The sequence below is a fragment of the Lepisosteus platostomus genome, chromosome 13, assembly GCF_059453375.1.
Source record: "Lepisosteus platostomus isolate fLepPlt1 chromosome 13, fLepPlt1.hap1, whole genome shotgun sequence".
Lineage (NCBI taxonomy): Eukaryota > Metazoa > Chordata > Actinopteri > Semionotiformes > Lepisosteidae > Lepisosteus > Lepisosteus platostomus.
In genome coordinates this window covers 8,507,205-8,531,660 of record NC_142623.1, presented here as the reverse complement: position 1 = coordinate 8,531,660, position 24,456 = coordinate 8,507,205, and the positions used below count along the sequence as shown (strand labels likewise).

Below are 24,456 nucleotides of genomic sequence, written 5' to 3'. Positions count from 1 at the left end.
TGTTTTTTTTATTTGTACTACTTATGTCAGAGAGCTAGCTAAATAGCATTTCGTTATACCATATACTGTACCTGTATATGAGTATAATGACAATGAACTTGAACTTGAACTCTAAACGTCACATCAACCACAAAGAGTAACAAATGTCTATTGATTCTGAGTCACAGTGCCACTGTGGTATACTGAGTTAGACCCAGGATTGGATCTCATTTCAACTGCAAACAGGTGTCAAACTCGCATCAGTGAAAGACACCGGGAGTTTTAAAGTGTTTTCTTAAATGTAGGGGGGGGGATCTCATGGTAGGAGGCTCACACATGAGCAGAGAAAAAGCAATCAAAGAAAACTACAACAGTGCCGGATTCAGGTTTTTAAAATCCTGACAAAGTCACCTTCAAACAACAATTTAAGAGCTGATTAGTAAAAAAAGGATCTGAATACATTACTGAAAATTGAGAAGAATGAAATGGGAGATAATTCATTACAAAAATTGTTAAAGGTTACCAGGGATTCTTTAAGAAAACTCTAAATGTGATCCACAAACTGGTAAAGTACAAGTAAACAAATGATCAAGACAGACCAAATCATTCAATCCTACTGGCAGGCACAATCTCAGTAGGCTCATGCTGAAGCTTGTTTAAAATATAGACAATGGATCTTGAAAGATATATATTGTAACGCTTACGGCCGACAGGTACTGTGTAAGAGCCGGCGTACCAGAGCAGGTGATGGCACCGCCCTTCCCTGTGATAGCAGGACTACAGCTACTGGGCTGTAGAGAGATCTCTCTTTGGCTCACCGGGCTGGGTCGCTGCAGAGTGACGCGGGAGTTCTGGGTTTGAGCCCCTGATGGTGGGGGACCGACCTAATGTGGCAAGGGCGCCTGCCTGAGCCCCCGTTGTGTTACAATATGTTATGCTGCCTTGAGATATTTCTGATTCTCCCCATCAAGTAGCAGCCCACAAGCAGTTAGAAAGTTCTGTGGTTGATAAAAAAGAAACACTAGAGACCACTGCCCCTGCTGCAGTGGATAATCACCCATGTAGATGGCGACCAAGTTATACATTTCTAGATTTCTTTCTTCATCATCTTTTGTTAGAAATAAGGTAGATCACATCCAAATTGAAAACGGCAGATATCAAAACCTTTCAGAATAAAGAGCGCTGTTTAAGAGGAAATTTAGATGAAATGGTGTTCATTTGGAACAATATCTGAAAATCAACTGCAGCACTTTAACATCGGTAAAATACACCTCAAACTGACCATAAGAAGAGTGTTGAGGCAGAAAGAAGAGAAATCAATTGATGATTAGTCAGGGTAGGTGGGATTTTTCATGGTTTAGAATTAATGAATCTTTACAGGTCTTAGTCATGAGACTCGTGTTCACATGGATGGGATATCACCAGAGAAATAGGAGGTGCATGAGAATAAGCCAGTTAAGACAAATACTGAATACATATTACATCTGATATGATTATCAATTATATTATATCATTATATCTGAACAAGTAAAGGTTCATTCCATGCTGAAAAGAGAAGGAAGGAAACAACGTTTCGGCTGTGAAGCCTTCTTCAGCTGTGTGACACACTTTTCAGCATGGAATAAACCTTTACTTGTTCCTTTGCAGCCTATGCATGCTGACACAGCTACCTGCTTGAACTATCATTATATTTGTGCATGCACAGACAATATAAAGATTGGGGGAATAGCTAGTTTTGATGTTGCTGTGACAATATGAGCACAAACGTAGATTGAGGTAGATGCATGGTAAAAATCAATTCTAAGATCATTAAATGCGTTGTATAGTGCTTTGGGAATACATTATCTTTTTAGAATGATAGGTTGTGTGACATAGAACTGGAAAGCATCCAGTGGAACAGGAAAAATATTTTGTGAAGTAGTTCTCTGTACCTTCATAACTGTATTTGAAAAATGATTAACCAATTCAGCAGTTTTTGTTTGTGTGACCCGTCAAATACCATGCGCTGAGATTTAAAGAAGAATGAAAAAGATATTTGCAACCACCTTAACTTATGAATGAATGCACAACAACAAATAGAGGCTCTGTTGAGCTGTACTTCTGAAGCTCATACTATAAGCAGAGCATGTGTGTATGTACCATATGTACAGTACCTACTATGTGGTATTGCATTTCAATGAAAATATCTTCTTTATGTTTAAAGGGACAGAACAACAATCAATAAGAAAGATCACTAATTTTTCATCTAGATCAATAGTTTTTTTTCCTGATTTGTTCCACCTTAGTTTAAAGGCAATAAAATCATCCAAACGTACATCTGACCTCAAGACTTTGAGCTCCATTTTTAATTTTTTAAATAATAACTTTTGCAGATGGTCCATGTTTTCAGAAGCCTGCTTGGTAAAAATATGGATCTATACGTGTTAGTAGACTGATTTTCCTGTGTATGTGCAATTCGGTCTTACACAGTCCTTTTTAAACAGGAAACTATGTGGGTTTGTCATTTGCCTGTATGTAATTTTAACATACTGTACACTATATTACCCAACCAGCTGGCAAATGGAACCAGCCATGTGTTCCGTTACTAAGGCAAAATGACAAAAAATAGCTGATAATAGTTTAATGTGGAGGCTATACCAAGCCTATTTATGGAAATGAAATTACTGCTTCTAATGCATTGAGCTATTTTTTTCTCCAGTTCTTAAGTGGGAAAGTTTGCATCTTCCCATCATCCTTAGGCTGTGAAGGGGTTGATTTTAATTAACTGCACTGTGGACTTGGGCAAATTCGAAATTAATTTGTGAAACCTCAAGCTGCATATTACTGGTCAAGGAAATATTCAAAGTGCTTGTAGCAGGATTATTTATCCCTTTTTTTCACATTTGGTATATTCTTAATGGAAGCTTGCATAAGACAGATGTTACTTTGAGATGAGATCCTCTAACGTCGTTGTTCCCCTAAAAATATTTATGAGATCCTAAAATACAGAATGCTGAATAAAGAAAAACAGGCAATCTATTGCCGAATAAAAGGGAAAAGGCTATAGAAGTCAGTCCTTTTTGTGTAAAAATTAAATTAAAGAAAGGCACGCAACCTCTGAGCAAGAGACGGGTCTAACACAGACAATAGGTGGGACAAGGCCTTGGATCAAGTATGGGCTCATTGCCTTGTGCTCATAACCAAGTTGAACGTTCTTATGACTGCTAGCAAGTGGGATAGCTGGCCCAGCCAATGGTCACATGGAAATGAATTGTTCCAAGAAACAGAATCCGAGCGGAACAGACCCATCTGCCTCTCCCCCTCCCTCTCTCACGCGATTTAGCTTGCAGCAGCTCTGGGCTTCAGAAACTTCACTGTCTCTTTCCCTCCTCCCCCTGCACTCCGCCTGCCTGCTTTTTTTTTTCCTGTGGAGAATACTCAAAATAATAACCACAATAGCGGCAGTCATTAAAATGCGAGAGATAAGAAATTCATTAGGACGGGCCTCCGAAAACGACAACCGAGAAGATCAAAACTGTATTGAAAGAGGAGGGACAGAAATGCTCTTGAATGGCAGCTGCAATTATTTCAAGGTTGGACCTCGGGCACCTTCCCTGTGCGACTACGGACTGTGGTTGAACAAGTCGCACCCAGCCAATTTGTTGAGCTGCATGTGAGAGGAGTGTAACTAATAGGAAGAAAACTAGAGAATTCATATAACTAAAGCAAAATATATATTTTGTAACATCTGATCAGATATGAGCTACAGTTCTGTAATTTCTTTTTCTAACCCCAGTCTTGACTCCTTCAGCAGCCCAGGGTATTAACAAAGCAGAAAGCTTATGACAGCACCGTGGGCAGGCTTACTGAGACCTGTCTCCGTCGACTTAGGTGGAATTTTGACTTGAAAGCCGTGCATTGAAGACAGATCTCTTTTTAATTTTACACTGAAGGATAGACAGGCAAATCTGGCTACAGAACTAATTCAGCTTTAGCAAAGGGCATTACAGCTGTATTGTATTGTATTATAAGCAAAGATTGCTTTCTTTTGTTGTAATACTATATTAATCCATATATGGGGACTAAATATGTTCATCTTTACCAGAACGATTTCAAACCATATTCTCTACTTTAGCTGCATGCACTCCCCTTCACTCTTAGCTAAATTACAAACCAGGCTCCATTCGCTTTGTACAGCTGTTATTGCAATTTAAAGGGGAAAAATAAAACAGTTTGAAATGGACCGAAGGGGAATCTTACTTTAACCAGGTTACAACATTTTTTTCTATTATTATTTCTATTACTTTAACCAGGCTGCAACATGGTTTTGAAAAGGCTTCACCTCCATTCCTTCCCCATTCACTTCATGCAGAGAGTTGTGACAATGCTGAGCTGGAAGGCTGTGGGGGGGGGGATCCAAATTAAAAAATACAATTCTGAAAAGCATGAATCCCGATAAAGTTCCCTCCAGATGCTGTCTGCCCCCACCATCCATCTTGGTAGATTATTCCCTAGTATTTACATCTTGTAAATCCTTTACAGCCCTGATACAGGGCAGCTGTAATCTCACTGTTATTTCGGAGTGCTTTACTAATTTGTTTTTATTCTGCCAGGGATTGTATCTGCCCCCTAACATCTGTTCCCGGTGATACTGTGAGGCCCAGGCAGCACAGTATTAATACGGAACTGCTGATGAATGCGCTGATACTGTCCTCCTGCCTGCATCCCCAGTGGCCCTGTGTCTAAATAATAACAGACAACATCCACACACTGCTGGCTCTCCCAGAGAGGCGAGGGTAAAAGTTGATTCCACTTAAATCAACACCAGTCAGGGGATCGGGAGGGTAAGAGATAACGCTGAGTAACAATCGTTGCTGTCTGGGCACAGTTCCTCCTAAACTAGGATCCGTAAACTTGATTTTTACCTAGGTTTATGCATCTTATTCTGCTTGATTCAAGGATGCAGCCTGAAACAAAGCACACTTTTCCTAGGGTCAGGTCTGGAGGAGCCTCACAAGACGACTTATTGATCCTTTTGCAACATTTTATGAGATGACTCTAAAGCTGGTGTGCCTACAGTCTGTGCCTCTCCAGACAAATGTGAATAATCAGAATTGAGTGTCGAGAGACTCGGGGTGTTTAATGACAAGCACAGAGAGGATGGAAATTATAGCTTGGCATTCGAGACAGTAAAAATAGTATCGTTGTCTGGACCTGAAAATTAAAATTAAAAACAGCCGTGACAAATCCTGTTGTACTTGTATGCGTAAGGGTAGAGGGGACATGACAAGAGGCGATTCTTAAAAAATGGCAAAACACAGTATACAAAAACAAAACATGAAATAGAAATCATCACCATCACTGTAAAATGGATAATAGTTAAACATTAGACATTTTTGAAGTCCCTTATTTTTCTGGAAAGGGGTTCATACCCTTTTCTCCTAAAAAATATTAAACATATCAAGTGCCTATTATCTGTTTATCAAAAAGCTAAGTATCATTTGTCAGCCTTGATTGTGACCTCCACAGTGGTTTTCATGTCTGTGAAGATGATAATGCAGATTGACACAGCGTCATCTTTGTTAGGCAGGAAGTGTTCAAATACTGTTGTCAAACCTGGGGGCATAGGGCGGCCTAGATCCCCAACATCAACCTCCCTGAACCTTCCTGAACACTCCCTGCAGCCCAAAGGCATCTCATTAACAGCTGTCTTTGGAGGAGTGGTTATGATATGGCAGATTAGGCCTACCAAAATTGAATGGGCAGTATCAGAATTAGCGTCCACTCTGTGTGTGCAGCACTTTTCAACCAAGGATCCTGGTGTGTACAGTCTGTTCACCTAAAACCCACACCTGTTTTCATTATACATAGAAGAGGATCTCAGTGGCAAAATACAGAATTTCTCATTTTATTGTAAAACTCAGCATGAGCAGAGCTCTCAGAATCATGATGTTATTTTTTGTTATAGAAGGCCGCCATGGTTGTGTGGTACTGTAAGTGTGATGGACATCACATCATCAAGCTGGAGGCCAAACATTTGCAGTTCACTTGCAATACTTGCAACACAGTCCACACAGATCCCTACCATGTCCACTGCTACTGTGCTGGGTGACACCGTTTCACCTGGAAATCAGTTTTAACGGGGGAAAAAAAAATCTGATCCAGCTGCCGAAGGCTTTGTTTCCGTGAAAGCAGAGCTCAACCTGAATATGTTAGGAAAGAGGACCCCCTGGTGGCCACTTAAAGAATTTCCACGTTTCAGAGAAAGTGACATAGATGTTTGGAGAATTGCTTCTGGGATTGTTTTCACCTTGTCCAGGAAGCACTAATATTAGTGGAAAAACTGGTGACACTGACGAGCTCTGGGGATTACAGGGCAAATATTAGGCACTATTAATGCATATTTTCCTACAGCAGTGCATTAAACTCAGCCACAACAAAGAGCGCACTCCCTTGAGGGTCATAATTAATAGTTGAATGTGCATGAATTCTCCTTTGTTGGCAACTCTGTAGCTAACCTTGTGTTGTTTAGTTAGAACAGAAGACGTCCTATCTATTAAACATCTCAGTTAACTTGGTCTGCATTAAAGCAGAGGAAAGAGTGAACTATTATAAGCCTTTACTTTTTTTTAACACCTTGAGGTATTTAAAAGACGATAAACAGCCAGCACAGGAAAGGTAAAACTATCACCTTGAAATAAATGTGCAGGTTCAATAATTCACAGCATGCTGGTAGAAAACGCAGTGATGGGCACAAATTGTCTTCAGGCTTTATTTTTAAAAAAGCATCCAAGTTTTGCTGAAGTTTTCTCATTTGAGCTTGCTTAGCACAAGGACACTCACAAAAGTTGCTGATATAATTATTTGTAATCTGCTTTACATGGAAAGCATTCCAATGTGCTAGTCTTTACAACACCAAAAATGATTTCATAACAAGAAATCTCTTGATTAAAAATACATACTTTAATTTTTATCTTAATATTAAAAACAGCTACAGGCTCAGCCCGGAATGCATTACATGAAATTAAGAGGTGTTGAGAGACCAGTAGGTAATCTGCCCTGTGACTAGGATTCTCCAATATGATGAGTGGTGACATGGTACTTTAAGAAGCGACACTAATCTGTGGTTCTGACCACGTTGTCATTAAAGACCACATGTTGCTATTTAGAAAAGTAGGGGCGTTATCCCTAGTGTCATGACAAAATCACACTCTGGGCTTTAATATGTTGTTTGAAGTTCCTCCTTAATTCAACGGTTCAAGACATTTTCTGCTCATGTTCACCTGATCTGCTGTGAAGTAGCGCTTCTGGTGCAGAATGGCTGCCACGCATTTCCATGGAGGACATTCAGGAAATGGGTCTCTTCCTTGGAGTGAAGTCCTTTCGGATCCTTCGGGCTGAAAAGTTACATAACTGCAATGAATCACTGTCTCCATGTGCGAGAAGAATATCAACAGTTGCTGCAGAATTTTGCTGGTTGGTTTGCAGCAGCAGATGGCCGACAGCAGAGCTGCACACTAACATTTATTGTCGATAGCCAAATGTCTCATCTTCAGTGCGTTTGAAATAGTAAGCTACAGCTGTTGGTTAAGTGCGACTAGTTACTCATTTTGAGAACATCTGTTGTTGTTTTGTGCTCCATTAAGGTAATCTCAATCAGCACAATAACATATTGCTAGATTGCTGCATTTCACATTTAATATAAGAAAAGAGGATTCCAGGTTTTATTTTCTGGTTGAGCAAGAGCTATGGTGCTTCTCAAGAACTCATTTTTGAAAAAAAAAATCAGGGCAGAATTACTCCATTAACAGAAAGGGCATCCAGTCCCAGAGACGTTAGTTAAGCTCTGGAGCTTCCTTTGTGCTTCTGCCTCACTGCCAGAGGCACATAACTCAAGAGAGAGACTTAATCCCAATGTTGCCCTGCCTGATACTCAGAGTGTCACAGTTACTTCCTACTGTGTGAAGGGCCCAAATTCCACAAGGCGCCATTAATCGGAGCCAAGCAGTTTCTTTTACATTTCTCCCATCCAAAAGCAACAAAGCTTTGAGAAGTGACCTAAATTTTACATGTTGTTGCACGCAGCTCCCCTGACCTGCACCGGCAGGATAAGAGAGCACTCAGATATCCGAGAGGTAATTAAAGTAAAGCAATACTGCAAGTGACAGATGATTTAAAAGGTTAAAGCTTTCTTCTCTTCTCTTTCCTCCAAGGTGTAGAGTGAAGGAAACGGGTTGATTTTCCATTCTCATGGTGTGGCTGTTTGTAAGGAGATTTTTTTTGTCCGATATCCCTTTCCTTGGGGTTGATTAGAGCTAAATAATTGAGTGCATTGGATGGAGACATTATTAAAATAGACAGAAAGTCAATAATCAAGCAGACGCAAGGTGGAGAAAAGTGCGTGTTGTGTGTTTAGGAGGTGAGGAGTGTTGAGAAAATCGCCTTCAATTGAGGGACAGTAGACACTTCTGTATTTTAGCCTTGCAAGAGCTGGATCCATTAGTTACCTAGAACTCAAGTTTCTTTTGGTAACTTGGCATTCACAATTACATATGAAATCTAAATTTTAGTTTAAGTGATCAATGTAAAGGAAACAAATACTCCACAGAGCTTTTTAAACATTTACAGTGCCTTAATGGGAGATGATAAAAGTACAAATGCAATTCAAGTAAAAGAGATTTCCAATATTTCTTGAAAAGAAAATACATTTTAGGCCCTTGTTTCTCACCAGTTTGCTTTGGGTGAACAACTGCCAAGCATGCAGCACATAAACACCTACTGTACATAACAGGACTTAAACTGGAATGAATAATCTGCTGCAATGTATCACCACTAGCCTGTGTCAACACCAGGGCCCTGGTGGACCTGCAGATCCCTTCTGCTGCAGAAGGTCTGAAGAAAACCTTGCAAGATTAAAGTGACAGCTGTGAAGGTTTGATGGCCTCCTATGATCTCTGCTGCTGAAAGTAACATGCATGAGCAATTGCAAACTAATGGCATAAGATCTTGTGAAGGGAAAATAAGCAGCATCAACAGATTGAACAGAGTAAAATTTCTCAAGCTTGACTTAACACCACAGTTGCACGGACATACAGGAGTTTCAGGATTAAACACTCAAACTGGGCTCCCAGCTCCTCGAGCCCAGTACTCCAACGGTACAAATTGTAGGCTTCCTTAAATCATCGGCAGCTTAAGATCTGTACAGGACAGTTAAGCAAATTTAATCCACTTCCGGAGGCCTTGCGCTGTTGGGGACCTAAGGTAGCCTACAAAACTCACTGCTGTGACTGATGGGTAGTCCATGCTACAGCCACTGCTGTTGTACCACAAGTGAGGTACAACACCCCAGTTGTTCCAGTCCAACCACCTGTATGAAGGCAGTGGAAGGGGGTCGTGTGGTTCTATTCACTTAACATTACCGTAAACCAGAAAAAACTCTAACCTGATGAATCGTTGTGGCTCCAATACCGAAATTACCCACCTACCCTACACAAGCTGCTGCAATGTTGAACAGGTATGAACAGCCAGCGCCTGAGTATTTTACCTGTCTTGAACTTATTATGACACCAGCATTGCCCAGCACTGCTACAAAATTTAGCTATAGTCTTTCCTAAAGCGCGAGTCACAGACTGTTCGGAAAACCCACCCTTGCTCTCAAATGCTTCGTCCTTGCTCGAACGAGGAGACTGAGTGGGTGAGGTATGAGATACTAAAACAAAAAGCAGGATGACACAATGGGTCACCAGCACATTAGCAGGAATGTCACTTCAGCACCAGAACAACTGGGAATTAACACCGGTAACCATGGCGACCAAATGGTAATTGCCAGGTACTTCTTCCATCAAAAGAGAAAACAGCAGAGCAATCAAAAATAATTACCCATAGGCCTTCATTTCTGAAACCGACACCATCCTACTGCATACAGTACATCACGGTATTCATCATTTCTAGAGCAGAGCATCCTGTTCGACGTCTTCTAATTGTTGCTATGCTAGATACAGGGAAACATAAGAAAGAACTGTGATGTAAATATTGCCACAAAAACCTTAAAATCACAATCAATAAATTTATGTACTATGAGCACATGTGAAGGTGGACTGAAATTATATATGAAAAGGCCCTTGTATGTACGCGTGACCTTTGATAATAGTCGTCATGCCCACAGATACACTCTGGGTTTTGTATACAGGAGTATGACACTAGCTCTCTTAACTGCTGGTGTTAAGTTTTGAAATTTCATTGATATTAAATGAATTTATGCCTCCCCACTATAACAAAATAACTGCTTATGTCATTTATTTCCACTGCTTTGTTAGGGATTTAAAAGAAAAAATAAATAAAACTTTTAGGAAATGAGAGGGCTATTTTCAAATAGATACTGTATGTACGAAAGGGTTAAGAACGTGTAGACTGGTTACTAATACCTAAAATCTCCTTACAAATGGGTTAGAAACAACCACCCACTGTCCTTTTTTAATTAGCATTGCACAGCACAAGCACAGATTAATCTGCCATTAATTTTTCAATGAATAAGCAAACAGAGTGCACTTAATGCTCACAGCTATCATCTGCAACTGACAAGGTTCCTAATCAGGAAAGAGGCTGACACCTTCTTCTCGGCTTTCATTTCAGAGTTTGGAGGACATTAAAAGTCAAACTGGCAAGACTACAGTGATCAGTAAAGACATACAGCAGCTCTCCCAGTTGCAGTGGGAGTTTTAATAGTTTTGTGGGGGTTTTTTTTCAAAAACATAGGAATAGTGCCATGGGCTTGCCATCTCTAAAACTCTGATAAGTCTGGGTGACTTTGACCCCATAAGGTTTTCATTAAACTGTCAGCTAAAGAGCTCTTTGTGTTGTCAACAATGACACAAGGACAGGGTCACCTGCCTTCAAGCTTCCCTGCCATCCTGCTTACCCTTACATGCAGCTAATTCTAAGTGCTGGTCGTTTTGCCAAATAGCATCATCGTGCTTTAGAAGCTGTCGAAAATTAAGTTTCCCCTAGATACTCTCACCAGCACTTGCTAGCTACTCCATAGCTGTGACCCTGAGATAAGATCTCTTCGAATGAGATAAGAGGAAGAAATAAAAGCAACTGAATTCTCATTAGAATTTGTTAAGCTCTAGCTATGAACCAGGACAGTACCTCATTGATCTTGACCTCAACAATCCAGCAAATACCCCCAGTGCCAAACAGTAAATCAAAATATTGTTAAGTCTCCATATAACATCCCAGATTGCCAGTGGACGGCTCTGAGATGCTCAGCTTGGAATGAATATATGAATATTGTATAATTGAAACGGGACTGGGATTATTGTGCATCACTTTGAATCTGAACAGCGAAGAAGCTGTCAGAGGGAGAAAGTGAAAAAAGAAATGGTAATTGGCAAGACTTTGTACAGGATTGTTTACAGAGAGACTCTGATATCCATTGGTAAATTATGGAAAACTGTCCTTCAGAATGCATGAACATGCACAGACAAAAGTGATATAATATGCAAATAAACGGGGTGTAACCTGAGTTTGTGTGTGTGTGCATGTTAGTGGGGGGACAGGAGGGGGGTGGTGGGAGGAAATCCCAGCTGTCGCAAGCACCGAGCAGAATGGGTGCTGGGGGTGGCCTGGCTCAGAAGCTACCATCGGATAAACGTATTTATAGGACGATGTAGTTTAAGACAAAAGTAATTACCCGTTTATGACTTGATTAAAAGCGAGAGGCTATAGAATACGTCCTTGGCACCCCTCCAACCAGCAGGTTTGCAGCTTCATGTTTTTCAGATAGATGTTCTCTGCCCGGTGAAACTGTTCAGCTCCTGTGCCTCCGCTTGAAAGCCCAAGCATCAAGCAGCAAGGTCCTCGCTAGGTCACGTTTCTGATGGACGGATGGTATGCAGAATACACAGCTGGCAAGTATTCACTCTGTATCCCCTCCTTTTGCACGTCCCCGAGGAAGAGTGAGCAGTGAGCACTATAGAGACTGGGAGGACATGTTGACACCTCATGATCAGATGACGGATGGAACACCAAGTCCTGCATTTAGTTGCCAACAGGAGCATGGTGCTGCATCTCTTGATCCACCCAACATAATGAGGAGAGAAATGGGGAGTGGGAAAAGAGTGTGGTTGCACGCCAAAATAGTTATCAGGGGAGCATAGCATGTACTTTAGAGTCGTTCACTCCTAATATCCTTTGCCATAGAGAGTTGATTTCCAGTGTATAATTAATCACGATGCTGGAAGTTATTGCATCATGGTTATCTTTTCGCCTGGAGATGTCACATTTTGTGCATGAAGAAAAATCAAAAGAAGCTGACAGGGGCATAGAGAATAATTAACACTGGCAAAATGGTGATAGTTTAAAAAGTGTTGATCAGAAGCTCATGTTGAAATCCGACTGAAAGTTATGGGAAGGCTAAATCATTTGTGATATGCTCGGTGCCCATACGTCTCATCTTGAGCCTTCTTACATACCTGGGTTCATATGAAACTGACACTTCAGAAACTGAAATATTATTACTCGTATTGAATACATATTTATTTTATGAGCTGTGTGATATTTGATAGCACCTGGACCTGTGCAGAACAAGAAACTGTAGCATTTATCTTAACTTATTAATATGGCCTAATCTTTAATGATGTTTCTCATTTTTTCTAGAGTCTGAGCCCCACATTCTGATGAAACCTCTATTATTTCTTTAAGGAATAACATACAAATGATTTAACGTGTGACTGCCTCTGGTTAACCTCTGACCAGGTTAAAAGTTCCTATTGGAAACTAAAGGTAATCTTGTAATTTACCTGCATGTTCCTATTTTGCACTTCCCCCAGAAACTAGCAATATGAAAAGAACTGACTTCCTAGGTGAAGTCAGTACCCGTAACTTTAAACTGGACAATGCTGCCCATAGCTACACAGCTGATTGCTTTCTGGCTCTCTGCAAAGGCAGGTAAGGTCAACTCAACTTTCAACTTAAGGGATATTCTCTACTCTATTTTTAGAAGTCTAGTCCTCAAGGCCAATAATTAAGCAAATAATCATGTTTACAACAGCTGCAAGAATAGAAGTTACATACACGGCCAAAGACTTTGTTCTGCTTGTTTTATATTTGGGCTATTTGGTATATCTAATTGCTCTTCAGATTTCAAACCCTCTCCAAGAAAAGAGAGGAGGGAAGAAAGTTGTGACCGGAGCATAAATCCTATTACAGTAGCAGCAGCATTTTGTCTGTTTGGTAGCTAGGAATGTATTGATCTGAGGATTGTCTTCAGCTGTTAATAACATAAGAAATGTCGTAAATGAGAGAATATCCTTTGTCCCTCCTAGCCAGATTGGATATTAATATCTAAATGTTGAAAGGACCTCATCTAGCCTTTTACTGAGAGAAACAGATTTTTCTTCTTACCCCTTACCTGTTCTGTTTTAGATCCTTTAACAAGTTCTCAATCTGGCGACATGTAAGGACATTTATCAAAAGCCATAAGAATATCTACATGCAGTATCCCCATCTTATTTGTATCCGTGCTGCTTGTTTACTCTAACACTTTCAAGCTAAACATGCTTTTTACATTGAATTAATTTCATAGATCCTAATACGATAGACATGATTCTCCACGTTATGGAAATGATAGTTAAGACTTTCTTGTAATTAAAATAATTATGGACTATAATTACATGGTTTGGTTTGACCACTTTTTATGGCCTGAGACTTGTTGCATGGTCCTTCCTTGATAAACACTACAGTATATCAGACTTTTTCTTTGTTATTTAAAACCTTACCATTATTATCACAGTACATCTGAAACATTTGATGTAACCTTTTAACTGTTCTTTTGCTGCTATAATGTAAAAAACTCATGTGCTGTACCTCAATCTCAATTTTGAAGGAGGAACTGGATTTTGTTGCAATTTCCATTGATGTTGTTTGGCTGTTGGGAATCTTCTAGAATGCTCCACCCACTGAACAAACTGAATATCACAGTGTTATTGGATATTTTCAAGGTGGAAGTTATATAGGGTGTTTATAGGTTAAGAAAAGCACTGTGTGTGATCCAACACTGCTTCAGGGTCTATTTGTATTTGAAACAAAAGACAGCTCACTTGATTCTCCACAGCTGTGAACATGCAATTAGCCAATTTTCCCACAATTGACACTTATCAGTATCAGTACTACCAGAAGCAGAGCCTCTGTATTAACAATCAACAAACTATGTAAATTGTACAGAAAAGATCCTACAGCACAAAAAATGCAAACAGTACAGATTGTGTTTCATGTTCACATTCTATGGTGAATTAATGGCTAATTGTTTTGCTATATGACAAAATGTAATACTGCATATTTTCCCTTCTCTTATCCTGCAGTTTCCCCCACTTAGTTTTAGAAAAACCCAAGGAAACCGCTTCAACCTCTTTGGGTTCTGTTTGTGTCAGCAGATCTTTGTTAACACCATTCTGTCTCTCAGCAGGTGCTAGTTTTCCCCCTGAATCCCTTCCATCCTCTCGAGAACTGAGATTCAACCCTGAAAAGCTGGTTGTGTTGGTTGGTAAAAACGTCGAGATGAGCTGTCAGCTTCAGTCTAGCCTAAACTACGTTTGGTACCACTTGGCGCGATCTTCAGACACATACAAAACAGTCAGTTTGGGAGCAACCCTAGTTATGAACTCTGCCAAGCTAGAAGATTCTGGAGACTACATATGCATAGCCTTCAATCCCAGTGGAAATCAATCCAACTTGACCACTAATGTAGATCTCCAGGGTATGTACTGTACTTAATGTTTCCTCGGCATTTTTAGTATCAGTCTTAGATGTCGACAATAACAATAGCTGTTAACGAGACTCTCAAGTGTCAAATTAATAACATGCCACAATACCTGTATTAATAATAGCCATTAAGAGCTTTTCTTCCAGAACAATACATTGGCTTTTCTTCCTCTAGAAATATTTTTGTTGTGAAGTGAATATTTTTTCAAAGATTTGCTTTTACTGAATTTACTCACTGAAGTGATGCACATTCTTGTCTGGTTCACCTTTAATGTATGCTAAAAATGCATTCATGGCACCAATTTTTATTAAGCTTTTTAATTTGCCCTCCCTTCATTTTTTGTAACGATTGTCTTAAAACACACCTTTATCTAGGAAGACAAACTGTATCTCCAGGGTGGCACAGTGGTTTGTATTGCTGTTTCGCAGCTTCAGAGTCCTGGGTTCAGTTCCTGGGGTGCTCTCTGTGTGGAGTTTGTATAATCTCTGTGTGTTTGCGTGGGATACCTACAGGTGCTCTGGTTTCCTCCCACGGTCCAAAGACACACTGATGTTAATTGGATTCTGGAAACATTGGCCATGGCCAGTGTGTGTTTGTGTTTGCGTCTGCGTGTGCCATGTGATAAACGTCGTCCTGTCCAGGGTGTATCTTGTCTTGTGCCCCTTGCTTGTTGGAAAAGTCACCGCCATGACCCTGTATTGGATAAACCAGTTAGGAAATGGATGCAAGGATGAAGTTCCCATTAGGAAAGGAATGACCATGTAACTAACAGAAATTAAGACAATGGCAAATCCCGCTACAGGCTGGAAGTTCAATGCTTCAAGTGCTGTGCTAGAAAAAAATAAATCACAATACCACATAAAAATGGTCAAAAATAATAACAGATCAGATCTCTCAAATACCAAGTATGCTTAAAAAGCCTCTTTCAACTACACAGCTTCATATACAGACAGTGGAATTAACTTCTATTAGAAAGAAGAACAAATTGTAGTAAGGTCTGGTTAAAAGATATACTGTACACTGCTGTGGAATAACCAAACAATCACAAACTGCAGTATTCTCAACTGGGTCACTTCAGCTTATTCTCTGATGTAATACAATAATGAATTAAATAATATGAAGGCTGTGGCCTAGTCCTACTTTTAATGGATTAAGAACCTTTGGGAAAATTAAAAACGAACTGTACGTGGACAGGGTACGGTATATGAAGGGATCAATATTGATAACGAGACATCTGCTGAACAGTAATCATATTGTTGTGGTGAAAGACAAAAGGTCAGTGCTTCTTTGCTCTTTGCTGTGCATGTTTTTCTTAATTGATTTGCAAGGAAATATTCTGAAAAGGCAGTCTCAGCAATTTGTGTATCAGTTTCTCACCAAGCCTATCCTTCCTCTTTTAGCAACATAATTTGAAGTAGCAAATTGTTTAAGTTCCTATTTTTAGGTATGCTTTATTGCCCCCAAAGATGCAATAATCATGATTAAACAGCTTAGCCATAAGGATAAAGCTGTCAGAACCTCACCCATAAAATGAGCCCAAGAGCTTCTGCTTTTGGTGATGGTGGTAGGGTTGGTGAGGAGTAACTTGAGCAAAGTGTCATATTTAGAGTATACCCCATGTGAGAGCAGGTGATTAAAAGGAACTGGGATATTTTGAACCCTAACAAATTTTTTATACAGGCCCAGGAGCCCATTTCTACACTCAGTCACTTTTAGCATGATGTAAATCTGGAACAATCTATCCAGCCATGTTGCTGAATCCAATGAGATCCTATGACCAATTACCTACTAATATAGAACATATAGCCTCCTCGTGTTTGTTACCTGCTATATATACAGTATATCATTTCATGAACGTCCTCTTGCGCATCTCTTTTGCACCCCATCTACACTCTTGTAGCAGCTCCCTGGCTCATTCCCTATGAAAGTGAGGGAGAGAGCAGTCAGGCTGCCATTGCCTCAGCTACCCAAGTTACACCAAATAATCTCTAATACATTTTGTCCCTATATGGCACTTATTAGAGTTGGACTCAACTGCTGAAAAATAAATTATGAAGTCAGTTGAAAAAATATTTTTCAGAGACCTATAGCAAAACAGCTATTTCATGTTTCAGTTATGCACAGTAGGTGCCTGATTAAAAATAACCTAAGGAAATTATTTTCTCCGTTATTTTGCATACTGTACATTGTTTTGTACTGTGGCTTCCTTTAGGAATGTTTATATCCCTTTTCCAGCTGTGCCATCAACAGTTGCCGCACTGACTGTTTATGCACCCCTGTGAAAGTTCTTTATGAATTACTGCACAGTGCTTATTATAGATTTATACAGTTAACAACTTTATCCAAGATGGCTTAACTTGAAAGTCATTGGTGAACCATAAAAACAGAACTGTTATGTAGACTGGAGCTGTAGAATCAACATCATGTAATAAAGTGAATATCAAGCAATAAAGATGCAACTAATGTTACAATGACTTAAAAGATTGCGACACACACAAAGAGAGTATTCAATACTTATTGTGCTGACAATCATTCAAGACGAATACAGTGGCAATAAAACAATACACATCATCCCTAAACCAGGTACTGTAAACAATACCTTCTGTGTTTAAGTTCTGAACTTTAAATTTAATCTTTTAAGTGTCAAAGCAGTTGGTGTAAGAAATAAGTCTGGATGGGCTTTTAGCCTTGTCCTCTTACAGTGCAAATACTTCAATACTTGTTACTTTTTCTTCATTGAATGTCATGTGGAGAATATAGACTGTTTGAATATAGACTGAGTGGTTACAGAATGGCGCTTCTGTCTTTGAAACCCTAACTTCCTTCTGCCTTGGTGACACCACTTTTTCACACACAGACTGTACTTTCCCTTTTTCTCTCTCAGTCTTAGAAAAGATCTCTTTCCTCTCTGTGGTGGCCCACCCCAGCGACCTCTTTGTGTTTGAAGGCTACACCATCACTCTGACATGCCAGGCCACCACATGGCCGCCCATCATCACCTGGAGCTGGTACAAAAGTACTGAGGAAGGGTCTAGCATGGTGGGCCTTGGGAAGGAACTGAGGCTCTACAGAGTGGAGGAGAGTGGTGTGTACTACTGCCGTGCCAACAGTACAGTGCTGACAATCATTCAAGACGAATACAGTGGCAATAAAACAATACACATCATCCCTAAACCAGGTACTGTAAACAATACCTTCTGTGTTTAAGTTCTGAACTTTAAATTTAATCTTTTAAGTGTCAAAGCAGTTGGTGTAAGAAATAAGTCTGGGTGGGCTTTTAGCCTTGTCCTCTTACAGTGCAAAGGAACAAATATAGAAGCTTTAGGGAAGCCCATTGCACAAGCCCAGAGTTGAGAATTTAGTCAGGACACCAGGATACTGTTCTCTCAGGGCCACAATTTCCCTTTATTTAGTTTTGGAAAGAATTCCAAAGAGCCAGGTCTGTACTGTTCATAGCATTCCACATGTTTGCCTAGGGCCTGACCTACACTCACAGAGTTCTCTTGAATTCCCTGGTTCTTCCAACAGCGGAGATGATACTGGCTTTAGCAGCAGTCATTCTGGTGCTGCTGTCCTTGCTGTTCTTTGTACCGGTGGTTTTCTGGCTGTGGAGACAGCAGAGGCAAGCAACAGTGAACACACCAGCCAGCAATGTGAAACAAAAAGGTGAACGTGGTTGTTATTTCCATGCCCTACTTGACTCTTTTATCCTTCTGTTAAATTACCAATTATTCCTCTTTATACCTGGTGTGTTAAACTCAGTTTCTGGAGGGAAAAGTGGCAGATTTTTACTCCAAACTTGGTAATCAATTTAAGATTTAACCTGAATATTTTCTTAGCCTTAACTAGAAGATTTCTTAAGTTCTTTTATGGATGATGACATAAAACCCTTCAGATAACCTCACTCTTGTAATCCTGGTTCCAGCATGGGTGGAACATGTCACACATTTCACCAACGTGTATGTTCTGGACTCACCGCACTTTATAGGAGAGTAGGTGTCAATTGGAGTAGGGATGAAGTTCGAATTGACCGCACTGAAAACTCACAGGTTTGAAAATTGTTCAGCTTTCAAATCAGTTACTTATTTGTATTTATTCCACTCAAATTTTCATTCTTCATGTTCATCTAATTAATTTTACTCAAAGAGGCTACCTTTGAATGAATCCTTTCTTTCGAGTTGTAAGAACTTAAGAGGTTACACATAAGACTACTCCATTCAGCACATCTACCTCATTGATCTCCCCAAACCAATTCTGGAAAAAGGGTATTGACTTTAACAACATGGCTTGTTTAAGAGGTGCACTGTCCTTTGTGTTAAAAAGTGCCTCCTGTTTACAGTTTTAAATGCCCTTAAAAATTAAGTTACTTCTGCAGAAGTCCACTGAGTTCAATTTGACAATGCCTTTTAGGAATTTGAATGCTTAAATCAAGTCTCCCTGTATTCATCGCCATTCAAAAATATATAATATTAAGATTTTTAAGTCAGTCATAATATGAAACGTATCATGTTATGCTTCCATATCCTACTAGTTTCAATTAAGGATGCATATCTTAAAAACACTTAAGTTAATGTTTTGTCAAATGCTGTACACTGAAAAAGCTCATCTTAAAAAGAAGAGGACATGTTTCATAGCCCAGGCAAAAAAACTAAAGCAAAATGTGTGGTTTTGCCATCATTTAAATAAATGCATTTGTATAAATAAGCATTGACAGATGTGTCTTAAATGAATTCACTTGAAATTTGAACAAACACAGGGAGAAACTACTGATCAATAAAACTGAAAGGAGTGTAAGTGTCAGATAAATCAATTTTAGCAAACAACTTAAACTAATAGGCTGGTGGATAACATTGGTGCTTATTGGCTCCATTGCGTCTAAGACTGTAAGTGCAAAGCCATTTATACAGTAGTAATCTGGACTTTTGTCAAATTCCTGTATATGGTAATGTTCATTTCATAAGCATTATTAATCCTCTGCACTTCACTGTTAGAGGAAGTTGTATCAGTCCCAGTTTCCTTCTTGAACATCTTCTTGATACATTGGGGGAAAGTGGTTATTATTTCTGGAAGCAGTGGCAATTTTTCTACTCTTGCAACAGAAGAAGAGTATAAATAGGAGGCTTTCTGCTTGCAGTAATCCAAAAATAGGATTAACTCTTGATATGCCATTGTTGAATTGTTGGGGTTATTGTAATCAACTGTTAGCATTGCTTTTTGTGGAATTCTTCTTAGTTGGGTAAACATAAGGGATTAACATTTAACATTAATTAAAGACACGGAGAACAACTGAGTTGCTACACTTTCCCAAGTCAAGAATGAGTAGAGAGTAGAGAGTAGATTAGATGAATTAGTAGAATGAGTGAAGCATCCTTGAAGCAGTGAAGATAGCCAGAAATTAAGCAACATATACTTAATAGTTGATACAGGATCACATCAAGTTTGAATTGCACTAGGGTTATCATACTCCAGACCTTGTTGAAAAACAACACTACCCAGAGTTCTGATAACAGTAGAGGGTGGGCTGGAGTAATGGATTTTTTTGCTGATGTACTAAGTGACCATGGAACAACTGTATTTAATCTAAACTGTACACTGTGCCTTGAACATCTTAAAATTGAAAATAAATTAAATAGTTTGGACAATGAAGTATACAAAACTCACACAGACCGCTGGGATAGACCGACCCGTAGCCTACGCTTCTCCTCAACAGTGGCACAGGCACAGAACTGTTAGGGCATGCCACAAATCCTTGTCATGTATTCATCCAGAGACTGGAGGCCCCAAAACTGAAGACACTATAACATAACAGACATATGACAAGCCTAATATACACCTTCCAAGATTTCTCTGCAGCTATCTGAGGAAGACATTGAGCCCTAAAGCAGTTTTTAATGCCTGTAGATTTTAGCTGTAAATATTTAAATGTTCTAAGAGCTTGGAATATAATCATCTTCCTTTCTTTTTGCAATGCTAATAAACTTTGTGGCTACAAAGCCAAATTCTCTCTTGCCTATGATAGCATGGGCCACAGCTAATGTAGATTAATAACACTGATGAGGAACTGTCAAAAAGCCTGTCACAGCCATTGTAAGCTATTGAATTGCAAGTTTTGATTCCACTGTGGAGAAACAACCATCTCTACTGGGGAATACATACTGGCTCTTCAGCTATTTAAGTAATGTTGAGATGTTGCTATGTTAGTTGTGGTTTTTTATTATAATACACAGCTTTCATCTTCCATTTCCTTTTGCTGTTGAACTATTTTAAATTATATCTAAATTAAACTATATCTAAATTCTCTTCAGATTCTATTAGATGCAGGTGCAGTGTGTTACTGATTTTATTCATTCTTCATGCATATCTTTTTAAATGTATTCAGGTATCAAGATGCCTTTTCCTGAGCCAGCAAAAGCTCCAAAGTGGTAAGTATTTACTTTGTAAGTATTTACTTAATATTTCTACCTTCTTTCTTTTTTATATTGTAGTTGATAGACTATTGGTAAGAAACAAGTATTGGTTTATTCCATACTGAAAAGAGAAGAAAGAAAACATAACATTTCGGCCGTGGAGCCTTCTTCAGGTGTGTGGACACAACGCTCCACGGCCACAACATTGTGTTTTCCTTCTTTCTTCTCTTTTCAGCATGGAATGAACCTATTACTTGTTCCTTTGCAACCTACGCATGCTGACACAGCTGCCCACATGAACTATTGGTAAGAAATGCTTTCAAAGGAACCTATCTGATCTATATGGAATTTGAAGGTCTGTTCAATGCTCTCTTTGATTTTAAAATACCCCACCTGTACTACATTTTATCTGCAGGAAAATATATATATACAGTATATAGATGTGTTTTTGTAAGTCAGGTTTTTTTATATTGTCACATTCTTCAGTGTGCTTCTAAAGCAGGGCAAGCCTAAATTATTTTCCTTCCAATCCACTCAAATGCTCTGGACACCTCCTCAATTCTCAAATCAAGGATTATCTGGATCAATATAGCAATAAAATGTTGGTTGAATCAAAGCTCTGCATTGAACATTCCACCCCTGAAGGTCCAACTGAGTTTTCGTCTCTCCTTCAGTAAAAAACAGCTGGACACACCCAATGACGTGATCTACATGAACTACAAAGCATCTGGAGAACTTTTATCATGACCTGACATCCGACAGAACATGGGAGGAAAACAGTTATGACACCTTTATGTGAAGAAGACCAGAAAACACTACTAAACTCACAATCTACGCAGCACCTGTTGTATTAATTGAAATGTAGTTTTTTAACTCTGCATTACAGCTTACTCTGGTGCACTTGTTTGAAATTACCACAAAGACACCTTTCAAAGACATAATAATTTCGTAGACTGTGGCAATTTATCATTTCATATCCATATCAGATAAGGCCTTTTCTTTTCCTGCATTTGAAGCATCTTCACTACAATTTACACAGGAATGCAAAAGTTATTAGCTTAGGATCTGTCTCTTCAGTACTTCCGATCAGGGCCTGTATACCAAGCTATTCTATTGTTTTAGTTTCATCTCTTGCTGAATATGTTTAAAGAAGCAAATCAACATGTTAAGCAAAATACTCACAAGGTACATTTTCCATGTACAAATCACTCATTCAGAATGACACAACAGCAAGTTTTAGAGTGCTGGCTCTTTTAGTTTTGTCTCTTGGGACAAATTAAGTGATCACACTTCCTTCTTTACTTCTCCAATTTGCACAATCATGCTTCCTCAAAACTCTCTTCATTCCTGCCAGCTGGCTGTACACTGTAACAGATGTGTAGGTATGCAGTAAACATATTTTTCAGGACAAATATCACAGTAAAGGTCATTTAAAGGATAATATGGTTGTTTGGTATTTGATTTAGTGTTATTTACAGAGTTACAGAAGAGTTATTATGCTAAACTAAAGCATTATAGTAACACGCATGTATATAACACAGTTTACTTCAAAAGCATAAAAAACAGATTGTAATGGAAAAATGCAATATATATAATTGTTCGACAGGCAAGTGGTTATTTCAGAAACTTCTTCATCGAAAGCTTTATGTTCATCTAGAATTTGATTAAACTTTGCTTTAATCGGGTTCGCTGTTTATGTTACTTGATGTCTGAACTGCAGAAAAGGACTAGGGTGGACCAACGCAGAGATCAAAATATACTCTTTCTCACAGCAATCCTGATCTAGTCTAGTTGCTTAACCTTAAATAATCCTCTTTTCTCTTTCTGTGCATATTTTGGTCCCATCTGTCCAGCACATTCAGTAGTACAAATGGGTCTGAATGATGCAAGATCTGAAAATGAGCTGCAAAGACAAATACAGTAACAACATATGATTCGTTCCATTATGAAGCACATACAGACACGTACAATATACTGTATATGCATCTTACAAGGATGACCTTTCGGGTTCATGGTGTGCTTCAAGAACATGCAGTCACTGTTAATTAAGGGAATGGATGTTAATTAGAATGACCTGATCTACAGTGTAGTGGGACTGCTGGTATATACCAGCTGCCATGTGTCTCCCAGGTGGGTGTAATTCAGTGGTTGTTGAAATTGATCTTCTATGGAATTGAAGGTGCTTTATGAATGCATGGATTTATGATAAAATCATCTTTTTTATGAAAATGAATGGGAGCTAATATTAAGGAGAAAGAGTAAGAGAAAAAAGTGTCCTTAGGTGGAATCTGAGAGAGAACAAAGGTGCAGGAGGAGGGAGAGTGAAGGGAGCTGGTAGAAGAGTAAGACGTGAAACTGAGAGAGGGAAGGAGGGGATAGAGTGAAATATTCCGGAGGGGAGACAGAGAGAGTGGAAGGGGAGGAGCAGTGTCATGAGCGTGGGGAGAAGGGGAGAGTGGGAATGAGCCCCCCCGATGAACGGGCATGTGGAAAGGTGAACACTGGAAAGATCACTGGCTAGAGGGAGAGGGGAAGGAAGAAAGAGCATGATCTGTTCATAGAGAAAATGAGCAAGAGTAATTTACTTTGAAACTCTGTTTTTCCCTGTTCGAAGGTGGTGGCAACAAGAGAGGAAAAAGAGGACAAGACAGACAGCAACCAAGATGAGAAGTAGCTACAGTTCAGGCACTATCCTCTCCAAAGATATGAGGGCAGCAGTGTAGGATCTAGGCAAAAGAGGGGACTGCCTGGGTGGTGAAGTTGTCAGGGGAGATCCAGATGTAAGAATCTAAAGATCCAGACGGCAAAAATGGGAGAATATTGATCCTTCAGGTGTGCAAACGCAAAAGCAGGAGAGTCCCTTGCAATTGCTGGCACATCATCTAACGAGTCAAGACAACACTCCAGCATGAGAACGCCAGTAAATAATTGATTAACCCCTTACAGCATGTAGCACTTGGACACACCACTTCATTAAGGTAATTAAAGTAATTGCATGAACTACACAGGCCATCAGTAACCATTACAGCTGAAAACACACCAATTACTAGTAGTCCTAAACAAAGAAATGAGTGCTACAGAAATAAAACAATGAAAATCTACACATAGCTTACCCCACGTGTGGTCTCCTGTCTGCAATACCCTTATTGTCAGAAGGCTGGTCTGTTCTTAGACTAAGGGGAAGTACATTATCTGTCTAATTTAGCAATATGCTGTACAGCAAAGAGGCAGATAACTGGAGTATCATGATTCAAAAAAAGAAAGGACCAGGTTAAGTAAAACAGGCACCCCCCACTCACTCCACCTATAAAAACATGAATAACAAAAGCC

At 39.4% G+C, this 24,456-nt stretch overlaps 1 protein-coding gene and 1 long non-coding RNA gene across 6 annotated transcripts; one reads left to right on the top strand and one right to left on the bottom strand.

Annotated features, from left to right (window-relative positions):
* Positions 1 to 6,746: 6,746 nt before the first annotated feature.
* On the bottom strand, positions 6,747 to 24,356 carry LOC148649826 (uncharacterized). 2 transcript variants are annotated; one of them, XR_015925936.1, is made up of 6 exons: positions 24,240 to 24,356; positions 22,309 to 23,029; positions 20,381 to 20,514; positions 18,214 to 18,324; positions 9,838 to 9,949; positions 6,747 to 7,355 (listed from the first exon to the last, which is right to left on the bottom strand). It is a non-coding gene; the product is annotated as an uncharacterized LOC148649826 (long non-coding RNA). The 2 variants fall into 2 exon arrangements; XR_015925937.1 differs by having other exon boundaries at positions 20,404 to 20,514.
* Positions 12,700 to 24,389, top strand: LOC148649825 (MAM domain-containing glycosylphosphatidylinositol anchor protein 2-like). 4 transcript variants are annotated; one of them, XM_088602977.1, is made up of 6 exons: positions 12,700 to 12,906; positions 14,423 to 14,713; positions 17,604 to 17,897; positions 18,248 to 18,385; positions 21,099 to 21,141; positions 21,801 to 22,811. In XM_088602977.1, the coding sequence occupies exons 1-6, from the start codon at positions 12,855 to 12,857 to the stop codon at positions 21,871 to 21,873; spliced, it is 891 nt and encodes a 296-aa protein (XP_088459103.1). In that variant the 5' UTR covers positions 12,700 to 12,854; the 3' UTR covers positions 21,874 to 22,811. The 4 variants fall into 4 exon arrangements, with proteins under 4 accessions (XP_088459103.1, XP_088459102.1, XP_088459104.1 ...); XM_088602976.1 differs by having other exon boundaries at positions 12,702 to 12,906; positions 14,420 to 14,713; XM_088602979.1 differs by lacking the exon at positions 21,801 to 22,811 and adding an exon at positions 23,741 to 24,389 and having other exon boundaries at positions 12,760 to 12,906; positions 14,420 to 14,713.
* The last annotated feature ends 67 nt before the right edge of the window (positions 24,390 to 24,456 follow it).

Excerpts from the sequence above, each read along its gene's own strand:
- LOC148649825 (XM_088602979.1), top strand. The coding sequence starts at position 12,855 with ATGCTGCCCATAGCTACACAGCTGATTGCTTTCTGGCTCTCTGCAAAG. Across the intron at positions 12,907-14,419 it reads CTGGCTCTCTGCAAAGGCAG|CAGGTGCTAGTTTTCCCCCT; the intron begins GTAAGGTCAACT and ends TCTGTCTCTCAG. Across the intron at positions 21,142-23,740 it reads CCAGCAAAAGCTCCAAAGTG|GTGGTGGCAACAAGAGAGGA; the intron begins GTAAGTATTTAC and ends CCCTGTTCGAAG.